The sequence below is a fragment of the Ylistrum balloti genome, unplaced genomic scaffold (genome assembly GCF_031769215.1).
Source record: "Ylistrum balloti isolate Yb309-2 unplaced genomic scaffold, AGI_CSIRO_Ybal_v1 Utg369558, whole genome shotgun sequence".
Classification (NCBI taxonomy): Eukaryota; Metazoa; Mollusca; class Bivalvia; order Pectinida; family Pectinidae; genus Ylistrum; species Ylistrum balloti.
In genome coordinates this window covers 194,661-213,563 of record NW_026781860.1, presented here as the reverse complement: position 1 = coordinate 213,563, position 18,903 = coordinate 194,661, and the positions used below count along the sequence as shown (strand labels likewise).

The following is an 18,903-nucleotide window of genomic DNA, read 5'->3' as shown; positions in this document are numbered from 1 at the left end:
CGCACTTCACGCCAATATATCTTGATTTCTAGTGTGTTACTCTTTCGTTTTATTGCCAAGCCTCCTTATACTGCCATTTAACTCTTAATAAATGTGGCTGTGTAATAACGTTACAGTATATGTTACCTTCTTTATTACTCGAGACTAAAAGTCCTTATTAGACTTTATCAGTGGTTGTTAAAATGGTCATTATTCAAATTATTCTAATAAGTATCATTTTCAAAATCATATTTTCCAAAAAAAAATCAAGAAAGACTTGAGAGAAAAGGAAATAAAAGATTTCCAGGAGATATCTATATTTGAGAATATATTAACTGTTTCCCACTTGGACTAAGTTGGAAACATCAGACGGTGGTCGAAGGGACATATTTATCCTGTGGTATTTTCTCAGTAGGCTGGCCACACGCTGGACTCTGTGTCTGTTGGCCTCAATGTAACACTGCGTTTCCCACATCATATTGATCAGTTGTTTGTTGTCATGGCAATCCAGGGGCAGGTCCACTGAAATTTGTGGGCTGAATCTTGCAAAAGGGACATTTAGCATGCTGCACCAGGCTCGTGAACGGTCCACAGGACTCCCCTCTGATGTAGTGGCCTAGAAATTAAACCCATTTTTGATAAATACCATAGCAAAACAATTATCATGGTCTATCTTGTTTCATTTCCTATTTCACTTTTCCTCAATACATTTTCCTTTATCTAATCTTGCTAAGTTATTGTTCAGAAAAATCCTTGAAAACTTCCATTTATTTTTGAGAAAAGATGAGCGCTCGGGAAAGAACAATATTTCATAATGGGCGGGGTTTCAAAAGAAACATTTTTCATATCTGAGTGCTTTTTTTTCTTAGCAATATAACACCTTTCCTGCAATACATGTAAAACTGAACCTGCTTATTACAACTGAAAGTTACTAAAAAGGGACTTCATGATCTTTATCATAACTTACCTGATCCAGAAGCATGCTAACCAGTCCAGATATTCCTTTGGCTACCTTGTGAATCTCAAATACACTTTCAGGTCGATAAACATCAATGTGCTCATTACGAACAACTGGGATCCGTCCAGTACCAAGGGAGACAACACAGACCAGTGGATGTGTGAGATGGGCCTCATTCTGTCAGCACACACAGAATACAATAAAGCCTTAACATAACATCTTTCATTTTCACTTTTATACAACATTCTGTGTTTGTCATGCTACACTCTTTTAATAAGCCTTTCTTTTAATTTCACTCATCAGTAAAACTTCCACTTATATTACATTTCTCGTTGTCACCCCTGCGTTAAGATTTTACAAACCTGATACTTAATTGGAAGTTCTCAATATTCTCTTTCTGTATCCCTGTCTTTGATGACTTGACAAATCATATGATGTCATGAAAAAGTGATGTCACAATTGAAACAATGGGACCCTTCAGCCAATCAGTGCCCATAGGTCATATTCAATGTGAAGTCCTAACATCCTTGAATGTAGTGGGATTTTCAACACTGATAACAGGCTAGTTTGATACATCTTATCTCGAACTCGTATATCTCAAAGACCCCACTTAATTTGAAACATTTTAACGGTCCCGGCCTAACTTTACACAAAACAATTGGACTTACTCAAATTGAATACCCAGTTATCTCAAAGTTTTCCCATGGTCCCACCGAGTTCAAGGTAACAAGTACTGACTGTATATGAAAAAAAATCTTGGTTCCTACTTTTAGCTTGAGTCCAGTGTTGTACTCATGGATCTCTGTGAGCATGTCCAGAGTAGGATTGTTGGCTATCAATCCCCCGTCCACAAACCTGCCATGGGCTCTAAAGTAGGTTGGAGCTGCACCACTGGATCGAGCTGCTTGCCACATCTTTTGTTCTGGAAACAGGAAAAACTTTCAGAAACTCTTCATCAATCCCAGTTTCACTTGCCACAGTAATTTTTTGAAGTTTTATGAAATATGTTTTGTTCATAGGCAGTCAACCCAGTGAGAAAAACTTCACTCAGTGTGAAGAAATAGTTACATCATTTGGTTTAATGTTACTTCAGTCCTGTTAACAGTCGGGATCGTTTAAGGGCAAGCTAAGTTTTGTTGTTGAAGGAAAAGCAGAGTTCCAAGAAAAAAACACCAACCTGCGGTCAGTACCTGACAATTACCCCATGTAGGCCTTGAATCCTTGACCAAGAGGTGAAGGGCAAGATACGTAATGGCATGCCAGGTTCAGAAGTAAAACGACATAAGAAATTTAGGCGTAATAAGGCTTTAAATGGACCTAAATGTATAATAACATGGTTTGGCTGAATCTTACCATTTGGCGGGGGAGGTGGATCAAACTTGACTCCATTTCTTGTGGTGGTGAACTCCCTCTGTATAGTGGGAAAGTAAGTCCTAAACAAATGTAGTTCCGAAGGGTGTCGGTCTCCATATACACCCATTACAACCACCCTGTAAATAACAAAGGATTTACACACAAAATTGGTGAGATATTTCCACCAAAATCATAAAACCTTAAAAGTGTGTTAGTATAAACAAGCTAGAAATTAAAACAATAACAGTAGCAATGACACGATTTTCCATTCTATAGAAGATTTAAAAAAAAGAAACGGTAATTTTTTTCCCTTCTTTTTTATCATGATTAATATGATCTTTTGAACATCTGGACAAGTCCATGTTTATATTGCTATTCAAGGCAAAAGCTAGACTGCATTTTGAGTATGCCACAAATTAGCGAATATACATAATATGCCATGCAAATTGTAAAAGGTACAAATAAGGGCGAAATAATTCATTTAAGGATTCAATAACCTTAAGAATTCAGATTGTATAGAAAAATTAACCTTCCCTACTCAGCAATAGAGAAGGAACAGAGGCATAGTAGAGTTATAGGAAATGGATACCCCCACCATATCAGAGGCCATGATGAGAAGACCTTCAAACAAGAGGCCCATAGGGACTGTATCACTCAACTAGATTTTCAAAAAAATGATGCCGCTTGGACACAAGAAGACACTTTTCAGTCTGAAAGAGGTGGCTTTATGGAACTGAAGTAATTTGAAGTAAAAATACAACAATTGTGACTGTGCACATTTTGCATACATGGTGTGCACAATGTTCATTCACATGCACTTTACAGTATCTAGAACACAATCGTGCCACAAAATTTGTCATCGCACATTTTGTGTGACTTGGTAAAAATGGTTGGTTAATGTGACAAATTGAAAATTAAACAGGAAACTTGTATGATTATGACTCAAGAGAAATCACCGGGTGTATTAAAACTGATCATTTTTTAATTTGACAAATTTGGAAATAACACCCGACATTGCATTTATTAGTCTTTCAATCGTATAGTTTCACACCTGACAGTGGTGAGTAGTCTGAACTTTGGCAACAAAAATTTAAAAGAAGATTTACTTGCGTATATATTTTTTGTTCCAAAAATGAGAGTGATATTGATGTAATGAAAATAAAATTTCACTTATGATGGTATGAGATTTTTGATGATTTATTGCAGAGAAAAAAAGAACCGTCCATTTAATGTTTACATATATAATGTATAAACAATGTGAGTGTTTGTTGTACACTAAGGCTGGTCATGCATGGCACTTTGTAAACAAAGCACTTCAAATCACGAGTGTATATAACTATTCAGACTAAATCTGATAGATCCACTTGTGTCCGACCAATAAATTCCTGGCTTAATTAGGAAATATACTTAATTGTACCCTTATATACTTAGAAAATAAATAATAAAAACACCTTGTGGACAAGATTAGTTTGATCCTTTGCTGTATGGCAAACAAATTTTGAGGTTACATAACAGTATATTGTAATGGCTTTGAGGTGGGATGTTTCTCCTTTGTAATCTTCAAAAGGAGCATATCAGTCTGTGATTGGTCAGTGTTTATCTTTAGGAACCAACAACTTACTTTGCTTGTGCCTTCAATTTTGCCATGACATGTTTCAGGGGTGCAGTGAGTGAAAGTGATCATAACCTCTGGAGTATTCGAGGATGGTTAATATCATGGCACTGACTTGAAATTTTTTTCAGCATGACACATTTCAAACTCATCCTATCAATCATAAAGGATGATGTTACCACTATATAGGTATACTTCATTAAAAAATAAAACTTGATCCTTACTTTGGATGAGATACGTCTGTCATCACTTTAGTCTCCCCGAATTCCCTTTTCAACATTTCTTCAAAAGGTTCTGTTGCATATGGTCGCGTTCCTGTAAATACCTCATCTTTTAAACGAAAGTAAAGTCCTTTCAAATATGTCAAGGACTTCCCTGAAAACAGAAAATAAACAATCCTTCAGTGAATCTTTAATCTCATATCAAATTACCTTGTAAAGATCTCATGGTATAGTGCCACACAGGGTCAAAGTAACATATTTTTTTCAAAGAGGCCAATGTTATGTGTAATCTTTTTGGTGGTCCAAAATGCAACAAGTTTGTTTTATGAAACATAACGCTTTTAACTCGTTAAAGATTTCAGATTTTCCTTTTTTATATGAGGTTAATCGAGATGTCTCCACCCCCTCTCTTAATATCTCGCATACTGTACAATCTCATTTCATTTGTTCTTCTTTGAATTCTTTCAGGAATGAAATGATATCATGAAAAATGTATACCAGGTAGATTGAAAATAAAAAGATAGAATAATTATTGTAATGCATTGCAATTTTTTTGTGTGAAAAGTACTTCACTTTTTTATTCAAATGTTTAGTAACTCCAATGACGAAAAGGTTTAAAGAATCACATATACTTGTTAAGTGTATGAATTTTGGCAGGATTTACAACATGATGCAGCTTAAAGAATCACCCAGTAAAAGATATCGAGTGTCGTTTGCTTTGAAAACCTTGACAAGTGAATGTAATGGGGAAAATTACACTTATTATATTTAAGATTAAAACATAGAGTTGTCATTCTATGTAGAATTAAAATAATGAAAAGAGAGCCCACGCCCCTCCATGATTATCTCTGTTTGCTTGCATGATTTACCATATAACAGTATAATGTAGCAGAAACAAAAGCTATGAGTACGCACCAATACCAATTCCGAGGGCTAATATCCCACCAGTACTTGTGCCTCCTATCCAATCAAAACACTCCTTTATGGGGATGCCCGCCTCCTTCTCTATAGCCATCAATACCTGTATGAGTACCAGGCCTCGTATGCCGCCTCCATCTAGACAGAGCAGCTGTTTCAAGGTACAGAAAATTAAAACATGTCATTTGTTCTCCTGAACAGTGGTGACTATCCAAACCATACAAACATTGAGGTGATCCTGATAACTCCAATAATCATTGTAAGCCAATAGTACATTTTTAAGAGCATACATACAGCTGTCACCTTATATTAGCTTGCAAAAGATTATGGTAACCAGTAAGAGTCAACAGAGTGACCCAAATTAAAGCATCCCTCTTCTTGAATCAATAGTGGTATTTTAAACAAGTCCATCTCCTTTACAGTGGCAAAATTTGTCCTGACAAGCAGTGGCAGTTTACAAAGTTCACTAATATGATAGTGAAGGTATAACAAAGTTCAAATTATGTATTTTTATATGTTTTTTTCTACTTCGGATAAAATATAAACAATAGATTATCCTAGTCTTCCAAATAGTAATAGTAAACAAGCATTCAATGTAACAGAATTTATCACATAGGTTCCCGAACTATTCCTTCAGTAATAAAGGATGCGTATTACAACAGTTCAACATAGGGATGGAAGTTCTGCAAAACAAGCTGGTGTACACCGTTAAAATTTTAATAATGAAAATGACAATGGCATGGAACCTTGTCATGCACTTGAAAAAAATATAAAATGTTCTTTAAGTCCCTGGTTGGCCATTTTGACTCAGCACCTCAGAAAATGGATGTCACTATCATATTTCAGATGTCATAGTACACCAGAAGTGTACATACTAAGTTTCACTTAAATTTGACAATATCTATGTAAATTTTGACCAATAGAAAACCTCCATTTTGCAGCCATTTTGGTGACATGTGACTTTCTACTAACCATCTTACAGAATGTTGTGCAGATCTCATTTTCTCAAATTCTCATCTTGATGTGCTAATTAGAACAAAAGTTATAGATATTAGCCAATCAGGAGCCAGACATTGGCATCCAACATGCCAAATCAGTAATTGTTTGCACATCTGAAGATCACTAGTATTGATCCCTAAAAAGCTCAGTGATGATCCAACTTAGTTTAGAGAAAAGTGTTGGAAACCTTTACAGCAGAAACAAGAAGAACAAGAAGAATTGGGGTCCAATCAACAGTAAGGGGGACTTAATTATTTAAAGATTTAACTGTAGACTTACTCTATCACCTGGGGGAATACCAGTACCAGAGTCAGGGGAATCCAGTCCAAAGCCAGCTTCTTCTGCTTTGCATAAAGTCTCATCAAATGGGAAGGATGCAAACATTTCATCTAGTATGGCTGGAAAAAAATATACCTCATTTTGTAAAACATCAAATTAAAATTGTTCTGAAAGGAGTTAAACTTTGACAGATGTTTGATTCTTCTTTTTCTATTTTATTTGATCCTATAGTTAAAATCATGGCAAAGAATTCAAAACCAGGAAAATCATGAATAATCAATTAGAATTCTTGTTTGTTGGGAGGTACATTACAGAATGCTTAGAATCAAGTTATCATGAAAAGATCATTGTAAATTGATTTTAAAATGTTTTCGGAATATACCTGTTTTGTCTGCATCCATCATGTTCTTCATCGTTTCATCAGGGGTACCAGCGTAAGCTCCCTCACAGAAACATCCCTTCTGACAGCCCTTAACCTCAGCTGTACAGCGCCCTGCCCCCGACACATGCAGGATGAATATAATTATATCCCTTTAAAATTAAAAATATAATATTAATGGTGATAGTTATGGATGCCATTTGATTTCCAGTTAAACCTGTCTATAAAGGCCACTAAAGGTAACAAAAGAGGCCGTTATAGACAGGCATGTGTTATAGAGTGGTGAACTTCATGGACAGGTATTTGTAATACATGAGTAATCTTTGAGGCAGATTTAACTTAATGCATAACATTTTCTCTCACTTTGAATATCAGGATCATATTTAAGGTTTATCTTGTGACATTTCCATAAAATAACAAATCAGATAACAATACAACACCACAAAGAGCTTATTTTTCCAACAATTCAACACTGAAAACCACAAAACACTCTTTTTAATACCTTGAACCATAAAAAAGAAGCTAGCCAACTGTAAAATTATCTAAGATTTCATTTTGAATTCAGATTTCCAGTTACATTTTGACTATGTGGTACTCTTCATTTCTTACTTGTTTTTCCCATTGTTGACAGATGCAATGTGTCTGGCTGTCTGATTCTGTGCATTGCGTAAATTGACATCGGCTCCGAACACCACAAAAGTACGCACCATTTCAACATCGTCGTTCTATATACAGATGAAAATGTATACTTTTTTTTTGAAAAATAGTTATCATAGAGGAGGAGCTAACTTTAAAGTCTGAACACTTTATAATGAGAGAATTATATATTTTGTTATATCTAACCAATCATTTCAATCCTAAACTGTTGAACAAACAATTCCTAGTTTACAGTATAAACAACCTGTTAATTGTATAAAGTGCAAAATCACAGACAATTACAAAGCTTTCATTTTCTTTTCATAAAATGTTCAAAACTTAGTGTTTATATATGCTGCAACATCTAAATTAAATCAAATTCATGATATATGAATTGTATTTTTTAACTCAAAAATTTTTTTTAAAACGACATATACTAATACAAAATTTTGATACCCTTTCATATAACCTCAAATGCTTTAATTTGGAAAGACCCATCAGTATTCTACACATGCCTTTTTAATTCCATGTATACTTGACAGCATTCGTTTGGGATTCAATTTTCCTTCATTCTCAGTCATTGAAGATATCAGGGGTAATTTAATTCCTTCTTGAAATTTTTGAACTGTAGAGTGAATAAATATCTAACATAGTGTTTATATGCCTGTTTCCATGCATACCTTTCTAAAAATGTATGGAGTAAAGCAAAACTTAACTCCCATGATCTATAGCACCAGAGGAGACAACTGTTAGATATTACATGTGTCTCAGACAAAATTAAACAAAAGTAATTACAGTTACCCAAATAGATATCAAAATCAAATCCCACAGACCGTGTAATTATTGACCTATTTAACTATCAAATGCCACAGACCGTGTAATTATTGACCTATTTAACTATCAAATGCCACAGACCATGTAATTATTGACCTATTTAAGTTGTTTAGAATTTTGTAAAAATTACATACAAATTAAAAATATAAACTTTGAATTGCAGACACTAACAATGTGGCAGGCTCTTGGTTTAAAACGATATAGTAAACAACACCAATTTGTTGAACAAGGGGAAGTAACTCCAACACTAAGCAGATAATCAGTGACACTATGTGGAAAGAATCATAACAGCAATGAAATGAAAAACCACAAATTTTCACACAGAACAAAAATCAACTATGAAATATTTCACACAGAAAAATTAAATGCCACGTAGTGCTTGTATTCCTTGTATTCACTTTACCCTGACTGCCAGGTGAAGAGGTGTGTCTCCATTTTTGTCAGCTATCGTGGCGTCGGCACCATAACACAACAACACCATCATAGAGTTGATTCTCTTCTCTTGTTGCATAATGTGTAGTGGTGTGTGGCTGGTATTACTTCGAATGTTCACATCACATTTACTCTTACATAGCAACTCCATCATCTAATAAACAAATATAAAAAGCATTACATGACTTTCTCTTAAGAGACAATGTCTTACCTATATCTATACACATCCTTTGTAAACTGTGAAATCCTATTATCCAGGGGCTCAATTTTTGTAACTTTCGAAAAATCTACATTTTTGTTAGCACTTGATTTTGTGAATCATCGAAAATAAATATCCCACGAAAATAAATGATTTTACTGTTTTGGATTTTCACACTTTTGAAACCTGGCGTTACTAAGTAGACCTAGAAGGGCAAAACTTCTGTGTAATGCTGGAGTTTGGTTCATTACCTAACATATTCTACATGTAAAACTTGTTATTTTGAAGTGTTCTGCTTTTCATTATTTTGGAGATTTTAATAAATCATTAACAACTGACGCACTGACGATAAAACTAACAGAAAAACCCATCCATTTCATTACTTCTCGAATGAAAGAGACTTTCCCTAAAAACATCAGTTTTTTTTTAAATTTAATGAAAAGTCCTACCTATTCGCTAGCAACCTGAAAACCTTTGCAACAAAGCCTTGAACCAACAAAAATCCTTCAATTCATCACCAAACTCCTGTATAACACCTTTTCCATGATAATGAGTGTGTTTTTGTTTTTTCTTCTCTTTCTTATAAGTTAATCTTTTCTTTCTTTTAACCCGAGTGTTTTTTTTTTTTTGTTTTTTTTTCATCTCCTTTTTTTTTTCTCTTTATCTGTGTTTTTTTCTTCTTTTTATCCACTATGGTTTGTTTCTTACCCTTTTATTTAACTGTGTTTTCTTTCCTTTTTTTCTTTTCTTTTTTTATTTCTCCATTTTGAACTTCTGGACACAATAATAACATACCTTATCAGTCCTAGCCCAGTGAAACGCTGTTCCTCCGTTTTTGTTATCTCGCAAGCCTGCAAGGTCGGGGTACTTCTTAAGGAGAATATCAACACACCTGAACAAAATAGGATATACCTAGATAATACCAAAAATATTTCCAATTCAATGAGCTGTAAACTTGCCATCATTTGTTACTAAATTGTGCGAAAATTGGATGGTTATTTTTAAAGATTGGATAAAAAAAATTAAACAAAAAAAACAAAACAAACAAAACAAACAAAAATTGAAAAAAAAAAACTGAATCTTGAAAAATAAGATTATTGAACTGATGACCATCCAACAACTTTGTTGGAAACTTTTCTTCAGGCTAATGGTAATACAGTTAAAGTTTGCACCAAAAATATATGTTCACAGTATTCAACAAAATCTAGCATTGCAAGGCAATTTTTGCCTTATGTTTCAATGAATGCCATTTATATCAGGAAAATCAGAGATGGAGATAGGACAGAGAGTCTTAAGGGTAAAGCTCAAAAGTGAATATTAATGCCACAGCGACTTACATTCTACCCTTGTTATAATACCACCTTCTGTAAATGTTGCCTTATATAACAAGGTTTGCAGCAGTATCAAAATATGTCGACTTTGAAATGATAACAAGGTTTGCATTAGTATCAAAATTTTAAAATAATATTATTGTAAAACTTTTTTTTTAAACAGAGTTTACTGTATATGTTTACAAGTTAATTGATTCTTACTGACATTTATAATCTATATAATTGCCAATAAATAAAAAGAAAATGTTCAGATACCAGAGATCTTATTTTAATTTTTTTTAGTTTTATTTGCAAATTGTCACCAAAAGTTCAACATGGAATGAAAAGGGGAATTACCCTGAGTCAATCAAAAGAGCAGTAAGCGAGTTCTATAACAGCCAACCAGGCTGTAAGATGAAGGTAATGACAAGGGGAATTACCCTGAGTCAATCAAAAGAGCAGTAAGCGAGTTCTATAACAGCCAACCAGGCTGTAAGATGAAGGTAATGACAAGGGGAATTACCCTGAGTCAATCAAAAGAGCAGTAAGCCAGTTCTATAACAGCCAACCAGGCTGTAAGATGAAGGTAATGAAAAGGGGAATTACCCTGAGTCAATCAAAAGAGCAGTAAGCCAGTTCTATAACAGCCAACCAGGCTGTAAGATGAAGGTAACTATATTGTGATTTTGAACTCTAGTATTTATGTGAGGATCTGATGAGGGAATTATACAGTGTGAAAATCTGTTTTTAAGGTGTAGGTGACAGTATGCAAGGGTGGCAATTTGTTGAGGGAGCACTATATTTTAGATAAGTGAACCCACAGACAGCAGCAATGTTTGATGAATTTATGGATCAGAAATGAAAGAATATTAAAATTTTAACATTTAGAAATCAACAGTGATTCCATATATCTACCTCATGCTTTCAGTTTTGACTGCTTGGTGAATTGGGAAACTATCCGCAGAGGATATAAAGGGATCCGCTCCAGCCTGCAGCAGCTCCTCGACAGCCTCGAACATACCTTTCTCACAGGCCACACTGAGACAGGTCTGGCCACAATTGTTCATCCAGTTCATTACCTTGTTGACATCAGTGCGAGTCAGAACCTAGCAACATGCATGTAAATCATAAAACAGACATATTCACATCTTTACTTATGTTTCATCTATTAGAAAATCTGACATGATCTGAATGATAAACAAACCCCAGTGCAGATAATATTGTTGAATTTCAGTTAATATTTTAAAATGCCAAACAGGTAAATGAATAAGACCCAAACTTTAAGTCAGGAATGTTAAGATCATCAAAAGATGAAAGACATAGGATTTATTTGGGATCTCTACTCACGGAGGTTGAAATAAATGTGGATAGGACTTCTTGCGAGATGACTCTTACTGAATATGTAGAGGCAAACTGGACTGTTTAACAATAAAATAACAGCTCTGAGCAAAAAACTTTTAACTAATAGAAAGCTTCTATAAGACAGCTGTACGAATGCCTCCCACTTCCATCCCATTTATATGGGACAGGATTGGACATGATACAATATGACGGGACATGACAGACATGGACGACACGAGATGCCGCCCATAAAATGGTGGAGGCGTATAAAGTAAATAATAGTTACAGGTATTGTTTTTACATCTGCTTCTACAGCGTAATGGTACACAGTGTCTCCATTTTGATCCTGAACCTCCATTGAGGCACCACATGCCTGCAGCTCCTGAACACATTGGAGTTGTCTCCCCATGATTGCCGCCATCAATGGGGTAGCACCAGTAGCTGTACATTGACTGTTTATGAGGCTGTAAAACAAAATGAAGTTCGTGTCCTGATTCTTGACACCTGATAGGTGGACTTGATCACAGAGCAGTGAGAAGAAGATATAATAAAATTTGTGATGAGTGTTATGTTAGATATCCAACTCTGTTCCCAGCATAATCATCTACAATGCTACCATCTTGTTTAAGAAGAATGTTCTGTCAGCTGAGTACATGTACAAGCCAACCTAGCCTTTTTTCACTCTTACTAACAAGGCATGAAGGATCCAGGAATGATCTATGACATGGTCAGCCAGAACCCGATACCAAGACAGTAAAAGGGTAGCTTGCAAGACATGTATAAATCATTATAACACGGTACCCTATCATATGAAATCAGAGAAACCATTTGAATTAGCATCAGAAATGATTCACACCATTTTTTTTATTTCTACTTCATTAGCAACAAAAAATATCTACAGATATACCAGGAAGTAAAAAGAAAAATATTTAAATGTTGCAGAGTTCATCTGTTAGCTTGATAAATCAAAGCCAATATATGTAAAATATTTTTTTCTCTGACATCATTTGGATTGAATTGATTACAATCCTGTGAATCAATGACATCTTGTAAGATTAACATGTAGAGTCAGCATAGACAGCCACTTTTACATTCAAGTAATTCACAAATAATTATGAATATTTCTATTTATTTTACCTATCATGATATACTAACCTTTTAATGTCTGTAAATTTAAAGCATTCAAACAAGCCAACATAGGCAGCTACATGGGCCGTCGTCCATGTCTGATGGTCTCTCATGCAGTCACACACTTTCTGCATCACTTTTTCATTGGCCAATGAGCTACTACAGTTGGTTAGGGCATTCAGTTTGGGTGTGAAGACATTAAATAATGCATAAGCCTCCCCATCGTTCGTCAGACGGAATATGCTGAAAGAAAAGTAAAGATCAACAATTTTTTTCTACTTTTGTTTGAAATTTCACTTTATGAAATATCACACTCATTTCCTACAGAAATTTTATTATAACCAATTATGTAAAAACGTCTACTGGAGCTGTAATTGGCTGAAGTGTTTCATTGTTTCAATTTTGATGTCCTAACTTCATTGTGTAGCATTTTCATAATCACAAAGTGATCATATGAAGTTAGAATACCACAAATTTAGGTTTTACACCAGTCTACAGAAATGTTATTTCCAAGAATGTCTGCTATAGTATCTAGAAATAGCAATAACAAACTTTCATTGTAAAAAACAAAAATGGCCATCTGTTGGCTATTTTGTTTCTCTGATCATTCCCAAAATCAAACATACACAACTAGGGACCAAGAGAGATCTTCAGATAAAATTTAAGAAAGATTCACCAAGTGGTTTTCAAGAAATAACGAAAACAAAAATTATTTAAGGATGGATATGCGATGGACTGTGGCCATGTGACAATTTGAATAGCTTGCCATCTGACGATGGTGGAGTAAAAACAGACAAAAATATTTCATTTCACAAAACACATTTAAATTCAAATTTTAAATTGAATTCAAAAGTTAGAAGTTTTGACATGTGTAACTGAGGTCATAATGAATTTCAACGCCTATGCTAGGAATCGAACCCTGGATCCCTGGCTTACCAGTCTGATGCTCAACTGATCGAGCTAAAGAGAAGTTCTCTCTAGCCTAGCGGTATTTTGCGGCTGGCATTTCACCAGGGTTACATATGTATAAAGTTGGTCACAGTCAGAGAAATCTGCTTTACACAGAAAATTAAGTTGGTTGGGTTTATTGTGGGACTCTAGCTTACTTTAAGGATTTACTCCTAAAGAACAAAAAAAAAATTCCAGTATTAAACTTTTTTTCAAACGATGATTTTTTCAAATGTTTCATCTCAGAAAATGGATTAAAAGCCAAAAATCAAAATGTTGCTGCACTACATCAGAATATGTGTGACAAGAAATAATCATTTTCACATATTGTTCTTTTTATTTTCCTAAATAATAGATATTCTCTATTATTTTCGCAGAAACCTTTTTTGATTAATTTTTTGTCTTTCATTATAAGATAAGGGTATGATATTTGGATATAAGAAAAAATCATGCTGAAAATGCTGAATTTTTACATGCTTTCCGGAACTTCATAGCAACCAAAACATGAAAATGTTCTAAAATGACCAAAATCCTTTAATTTACTATCTTCTAGTATTAAACTTTTAAAAATACTTTTCAATGATACTTTAAAGAGTCACTGTGCTTTTCTTTTTGCAAATTTCACCCAAAAAAGATAGTCTTTCCAAGATAAAGTAACAAGCTGAATTATTTCTTTTCTGGTCCTAAAAATCTGGAAAAGTGATCCACTACTCAAGAATTTACAAATTTGAAATTTATTGCTTGTGGTGATAATTCATGCAAAATTTAGTTGAAATCTACTCAAAATTTCCAGAGTTACATTCAATAGAAGTACCTTATATTTAGCAACCAGAAAACATTGAAATTGTTGATGCTATTAACTGTATCATGCTATCAAGTACACTGTCAAAAAAAGTAATACACTAGCGAAATTTCTTTAAAATGTCATAAAAATCACCCTTTTTAAGGTTTTGAAAGTACAGCTGTAGATAATATAGTGTATAAGACTACCAAAGTCCAAGATATTATGTTGGAATTCTGATTTAGGTCTTCCAGTCAAAACATCAGAGGAGTATATCCTAAAGTCAGGGATAATTTCCATAGATCTTTATTTCTGATGCACAGTTCAATTTTTATAGGAGCTTGTCAATGAGCTCATCACCAAAATGCTTGCCATCCTTGAAACTCCAGTGGTCACTATCACTATCGCTCTCTGTACCCCTGGACATGTCATGGTGAAATTGAAGGTTCCATGTGCAAAGACAAGTTTGGTCCTCTGATGCAACATCAAATGAATCTCGAGGTCACATAACAGTATCTTGTAATGGCTTTGAAGTTGGGTGTCACTTCTATATAACCTTCAAAAGGAGCATATCAGCCTGTCATTGGTCAGTTTTTTCTCCTGGAAACAATCAAATTATTTCACTTGTGTTCTCAATTTTACCCCTTGAGTATCAAGGATGAACACTTGCTAATGCCATGAGAACACAAGACTTTGGTCCCAGGTAACAAACCTCTCATCTCTCATGTACGTATGCACCTTCATATTTTACCAGTGTTGTTAATGTTCTAGAGGTTAAGGTGTGTGTTGATAATGTTCTAGAGGTTAAGGTCTACAGTTACACAAATATGATGTACTTGAAATTTACATATCATCTACTGTTCAGGTGTATATTGTAATTTGTAATATGTAACTAAACAAGGTGGCGACTATATGCCCACCCCCACCCCCCCCAACCCAAAAATTTCCTTGTAGCAGAGATATATCTAAAAAATATTTCCTTCCTACCAACCCAAAATTTTTGAAAAGGTGAAACAAGAAACACATGACTGTTTTTCATGCCTAAAGCATGCAACTTATTGATGCAATAATTTTGAAAGTATGGAATACTTTGTTGGAGAATTAGCACTTAGGTGGAATTTGTCTGGAATTGATCTCAAAGTTATGATAGATAAATGACAAATACATAAACTCTGAACTTTACTAAAGTGAAAGATTTCCTGGAAAAAACTTTTCAAACACTTTGTTCTGAAGTTACACTGAAAGACTTTACTGTCCAGATTTTGAGAACTCATACACAATTTTTTTTTATAACAGGAATAATGAAAATTTGGAAAAGCTTTGGAAATAACAGTATTTTGAAATCAATAAGAAAACTGATACGTGTATGAACAGAATACTGCTCTTACAAAGTTATGATTTTGTTAATGTGTTTATGTATACATTGTATCCCAGAAGTCATTAGACATTTTGGCTCAAATTTACAAAATAGTGACATCTACAGGATATGAGCCATTATCCAAGTGATTGCACACATACAAATGATATCCACTCCCTCCTCCAAATTGGCTCTAATTCAAACTCTACACTACAAAATGCATCAGATTCAAGATTACAGAGCAATGTTAGAAAAAAGATTATGACAAAGGAAATGAAATATGGGGAAAATATCAAATTACATACATAGAATTTATGCAGAAGATTATATAATTTTTATTTACTTTATAACAATTGTGTAACAAGTTCAATCAGTCTTGTTGGCCCAGGTGTCTTATTGTGGGAGGAAACCAGAGTACCCAGGACAAAACCCACATGGTCAGACAGGTGACCCCTTACCTTTTAAGTCATGTTTGGGAATCAAACCTCCGGATTGCTAGGTGATAGGCAAGTGCATTATCACAGCACTATGTGCACCCAGCCACCCGAAGAAGATTAACTGACAGATGGTGGAGTAGTGGAGATTACCTGAAAACCTTGCTTTGTACTCCCCTCGTGTAGACCACACATTCGTAGCTGCCAGATCTTCGAAACAGTGTCACATTACCATCATTGTTTTTGATAGTCAGCCTTTAGGGAAAGAAACGTGACAATATGTGATACTGTAAATCATCTTTCTTATCTAAAAAATACCTGTATCTCATTTCATGAATAATTTATACAACAGTTATAGTGTGTATCAATAACAAAGTAAATTTTGAAATTTTAGATTCATATCATGAAACCGTCTTGATCTGATCTTTCTACAATACCACGAGAGAACAACATTTTATCAATATCGGTCAAGTTATACGAGATATTAAAACATTGTTTAATTGTCTCTTCCAAGAAGAAAAATAAATAAATAAAATATGAAAGATGATTGAGATCTACCTATCATTAGTGATAGCATTCTGTTTCAGTTTCATAAACCATAATATCTTATATAGGTAAGCTGAAAACTGTACAATATACATGTAAACACATAACTGATCACTTATTGACTATAAGTGTTATTGGTTTCATTGAACTGGATTTCTGTAATCTCAAAGTCATTTGTGATCAATCATCTTTGTAATTTTGGCACTGATTAGTTATCAAAATGGACTTCATTAAATTCCTTTATAGATTTATTTTTGGTTACTCTCGATAATCTGCCTATCATCAGCTTTAAAATATAATTTTTCAACCAAAAGCAATGACTTACCCAGCATGATCTTCCGGTTTAACAACTTGCACTTTAAATGGGCTGATATTTGCTGAGGCTGCATCTACAATCCCTTTGATTCCACCCACAACTTGCTTGAAGAATCCAGCCATGGTTGGCGAAAACTTTTCAATCCCTGTTTATGACATGGTACAAAAAAAGAATAAAATATAGTTCGTGTAAAAACTGTAGAGGAGTATGCTTGATGAGGACTAACTTTGCATATGAGACTTACAAGAGTGGTTATGGTGTATGCAGGAAAAAAATTAAACAGACCAATTAGGGTAAAGTGTCTTGCTGAAGGACAGACTCTATGTCCGTGAAATTGTATTTTTTGAAAGACCACCAAAAAAAAAGACCCATGAAAATATATGATTTCATAGTATGTCAAATGTTCTCAATAAAATTGTGATTTAAAATTACCCAAGGTACCTTCAGTATGATACTGTGTTGAAAAGAGAATAATTTGAAGATAATTTAGTGAGAAATAATGTCCACATATGAAATAGAAATTTTCCCCTATAAAAATAGCACTTCAGAATTTCATAATGAAAAATGGAAATTTGGATGGAAAAGCTAAGAAGCAGTATGGAACATCAGAAATAAAGGGGCTGTCAGTTAGGGGTTTGGAATTGCAAGTGCAGGGTACAGGAGCATGGAAGTAGTGACTTGTAACATCCCGAGCCCACTTCCCATCCCAACTCCACTTCCTGTTAACAAGAATAAATGCATCCTGTTTGCTTTCATGATTGGGTGCCTGACACTGCCTTATCTTGCATAGCACAAGTCAATTCAGTAGAAATTGCATTCTGCATAAGAATAAAATGTCAGCAAAATGTAAATAATTGAACAGTCTACATTCAGATAAATTACCAGATTAGAAACATCAGAAGATTCAAGAAGATATATATAACCTTGGATTTTGGAGATGCATTGGAAATCCTGGTATTATCTTGTCATAAATAATTTGGATTTCGCCACTGAAATCAGACACATTGGTGTGTAGCTTGCCAAGTCAAAAGGTGATTTTTTAAATCGTTTTTTTACTTTTGTAAATATAGCTGGGTAAAACAGCATTCTAGGTTCCAGCAACTTATGTGTATCATGACACATGCAGGCTATGAATAAATGTGAGAATGCTTCCGTCTGAGATCAAGTCCGCAAATAGTAATTGAGCCAATTACATGGAAATTCCTTCACATGCTATGTTAAAAGATGACCATATTACTCTTTGCAATGTATTATGCAACAAACAGGTTTGGAACATCCTTGGATTAGCAAGGATATAATGTAGCTCCAATATGCCAACCCCTCATTACAGAGGAGTTTTCTCTTCTGAACTTATGATCAGATACAATGTTTATATCCTTGGTGCATTACTTTCACACACCTTAGCAATCATTTTTCATTAGCTACGCTATTTTAATGAACTGCCATCAAACAAACACATAAATGACTTGAAATGTGTTCATACTGTAAGATTAATTTAAGAACTCATCTGTGAAATGCCAGTACTTTTCTACAAAAATATCCACAGATACGACCTCAAATTAGCTCATCTGCAATGATTGACATTTGCATTGGACATGTGACTGTACCGCTGTTTCAGATGACATCACTAAATCAGAGATGCTGGAGTTAGCTTAGTCTGACCCAGAAGAACACATGTATTACATAAATGGGAATGACATTTTGATGAAAATGAAAATCAAAATACATTTATGGTGTGAATGTGGTGGATATCTGTGCTTATGTGTGCACCTTTTCTGAATTTTTATTGTGTGGTGCCTTTTTTTCTCCAATGAGCCATATTTCTTGGTTAACTTTTTTTACAACATAAACTATTCAAATAAAGTTGATTTTCATCTTTCAGTCTACAACTCGCTATTTGAATAAAATTGGTAATGAGTCATCAAAAGTGATAATTTATAAAT

The 18,903-nt window shown here is 34.3% G+C and overlaps 1 protein-coding gene across 1 annotated transcript; it reads right to left on the bottom strand.

Moving 5' to 3' along the window:
• Positions 1–310: 310 nt before the first annotated feature.
• Positions 311–17,082, bottom strand: LOC132565155 (85/88 kDa calcium-independent phospholipase A2-like). The gene is made up of 16 exons (XM_060229814.1): positions 16,970–17,082; positions 16,252–16,353; positions 12,606–12,821; positions 11,737–11,914; positions 11,025–11,215; positions 9,595–9,691; positions 8,572–8,754; positions 7,308–7,423; positions 6,702–6,850; positions 6,320–6,438; positions 5,039–5,192; positions 4,127–4,277; positions 2,291–2,427; positions 1,705–1,859; positions 947–1,114; positions 311–595 (listed from the first exon to the last, which is right to left on the bottom strand). The coding sequence occupies exons 1-16, from the start codon at positions 17,080–17,082 to the stop codon at positions 311–313; spliced, it is 2,514 nt and encodes an 837-aa protein (XP_060085797.1).
• Between the last annotated feature and the right edge of the window lie 1,821 nt (positions 17,083–18,903).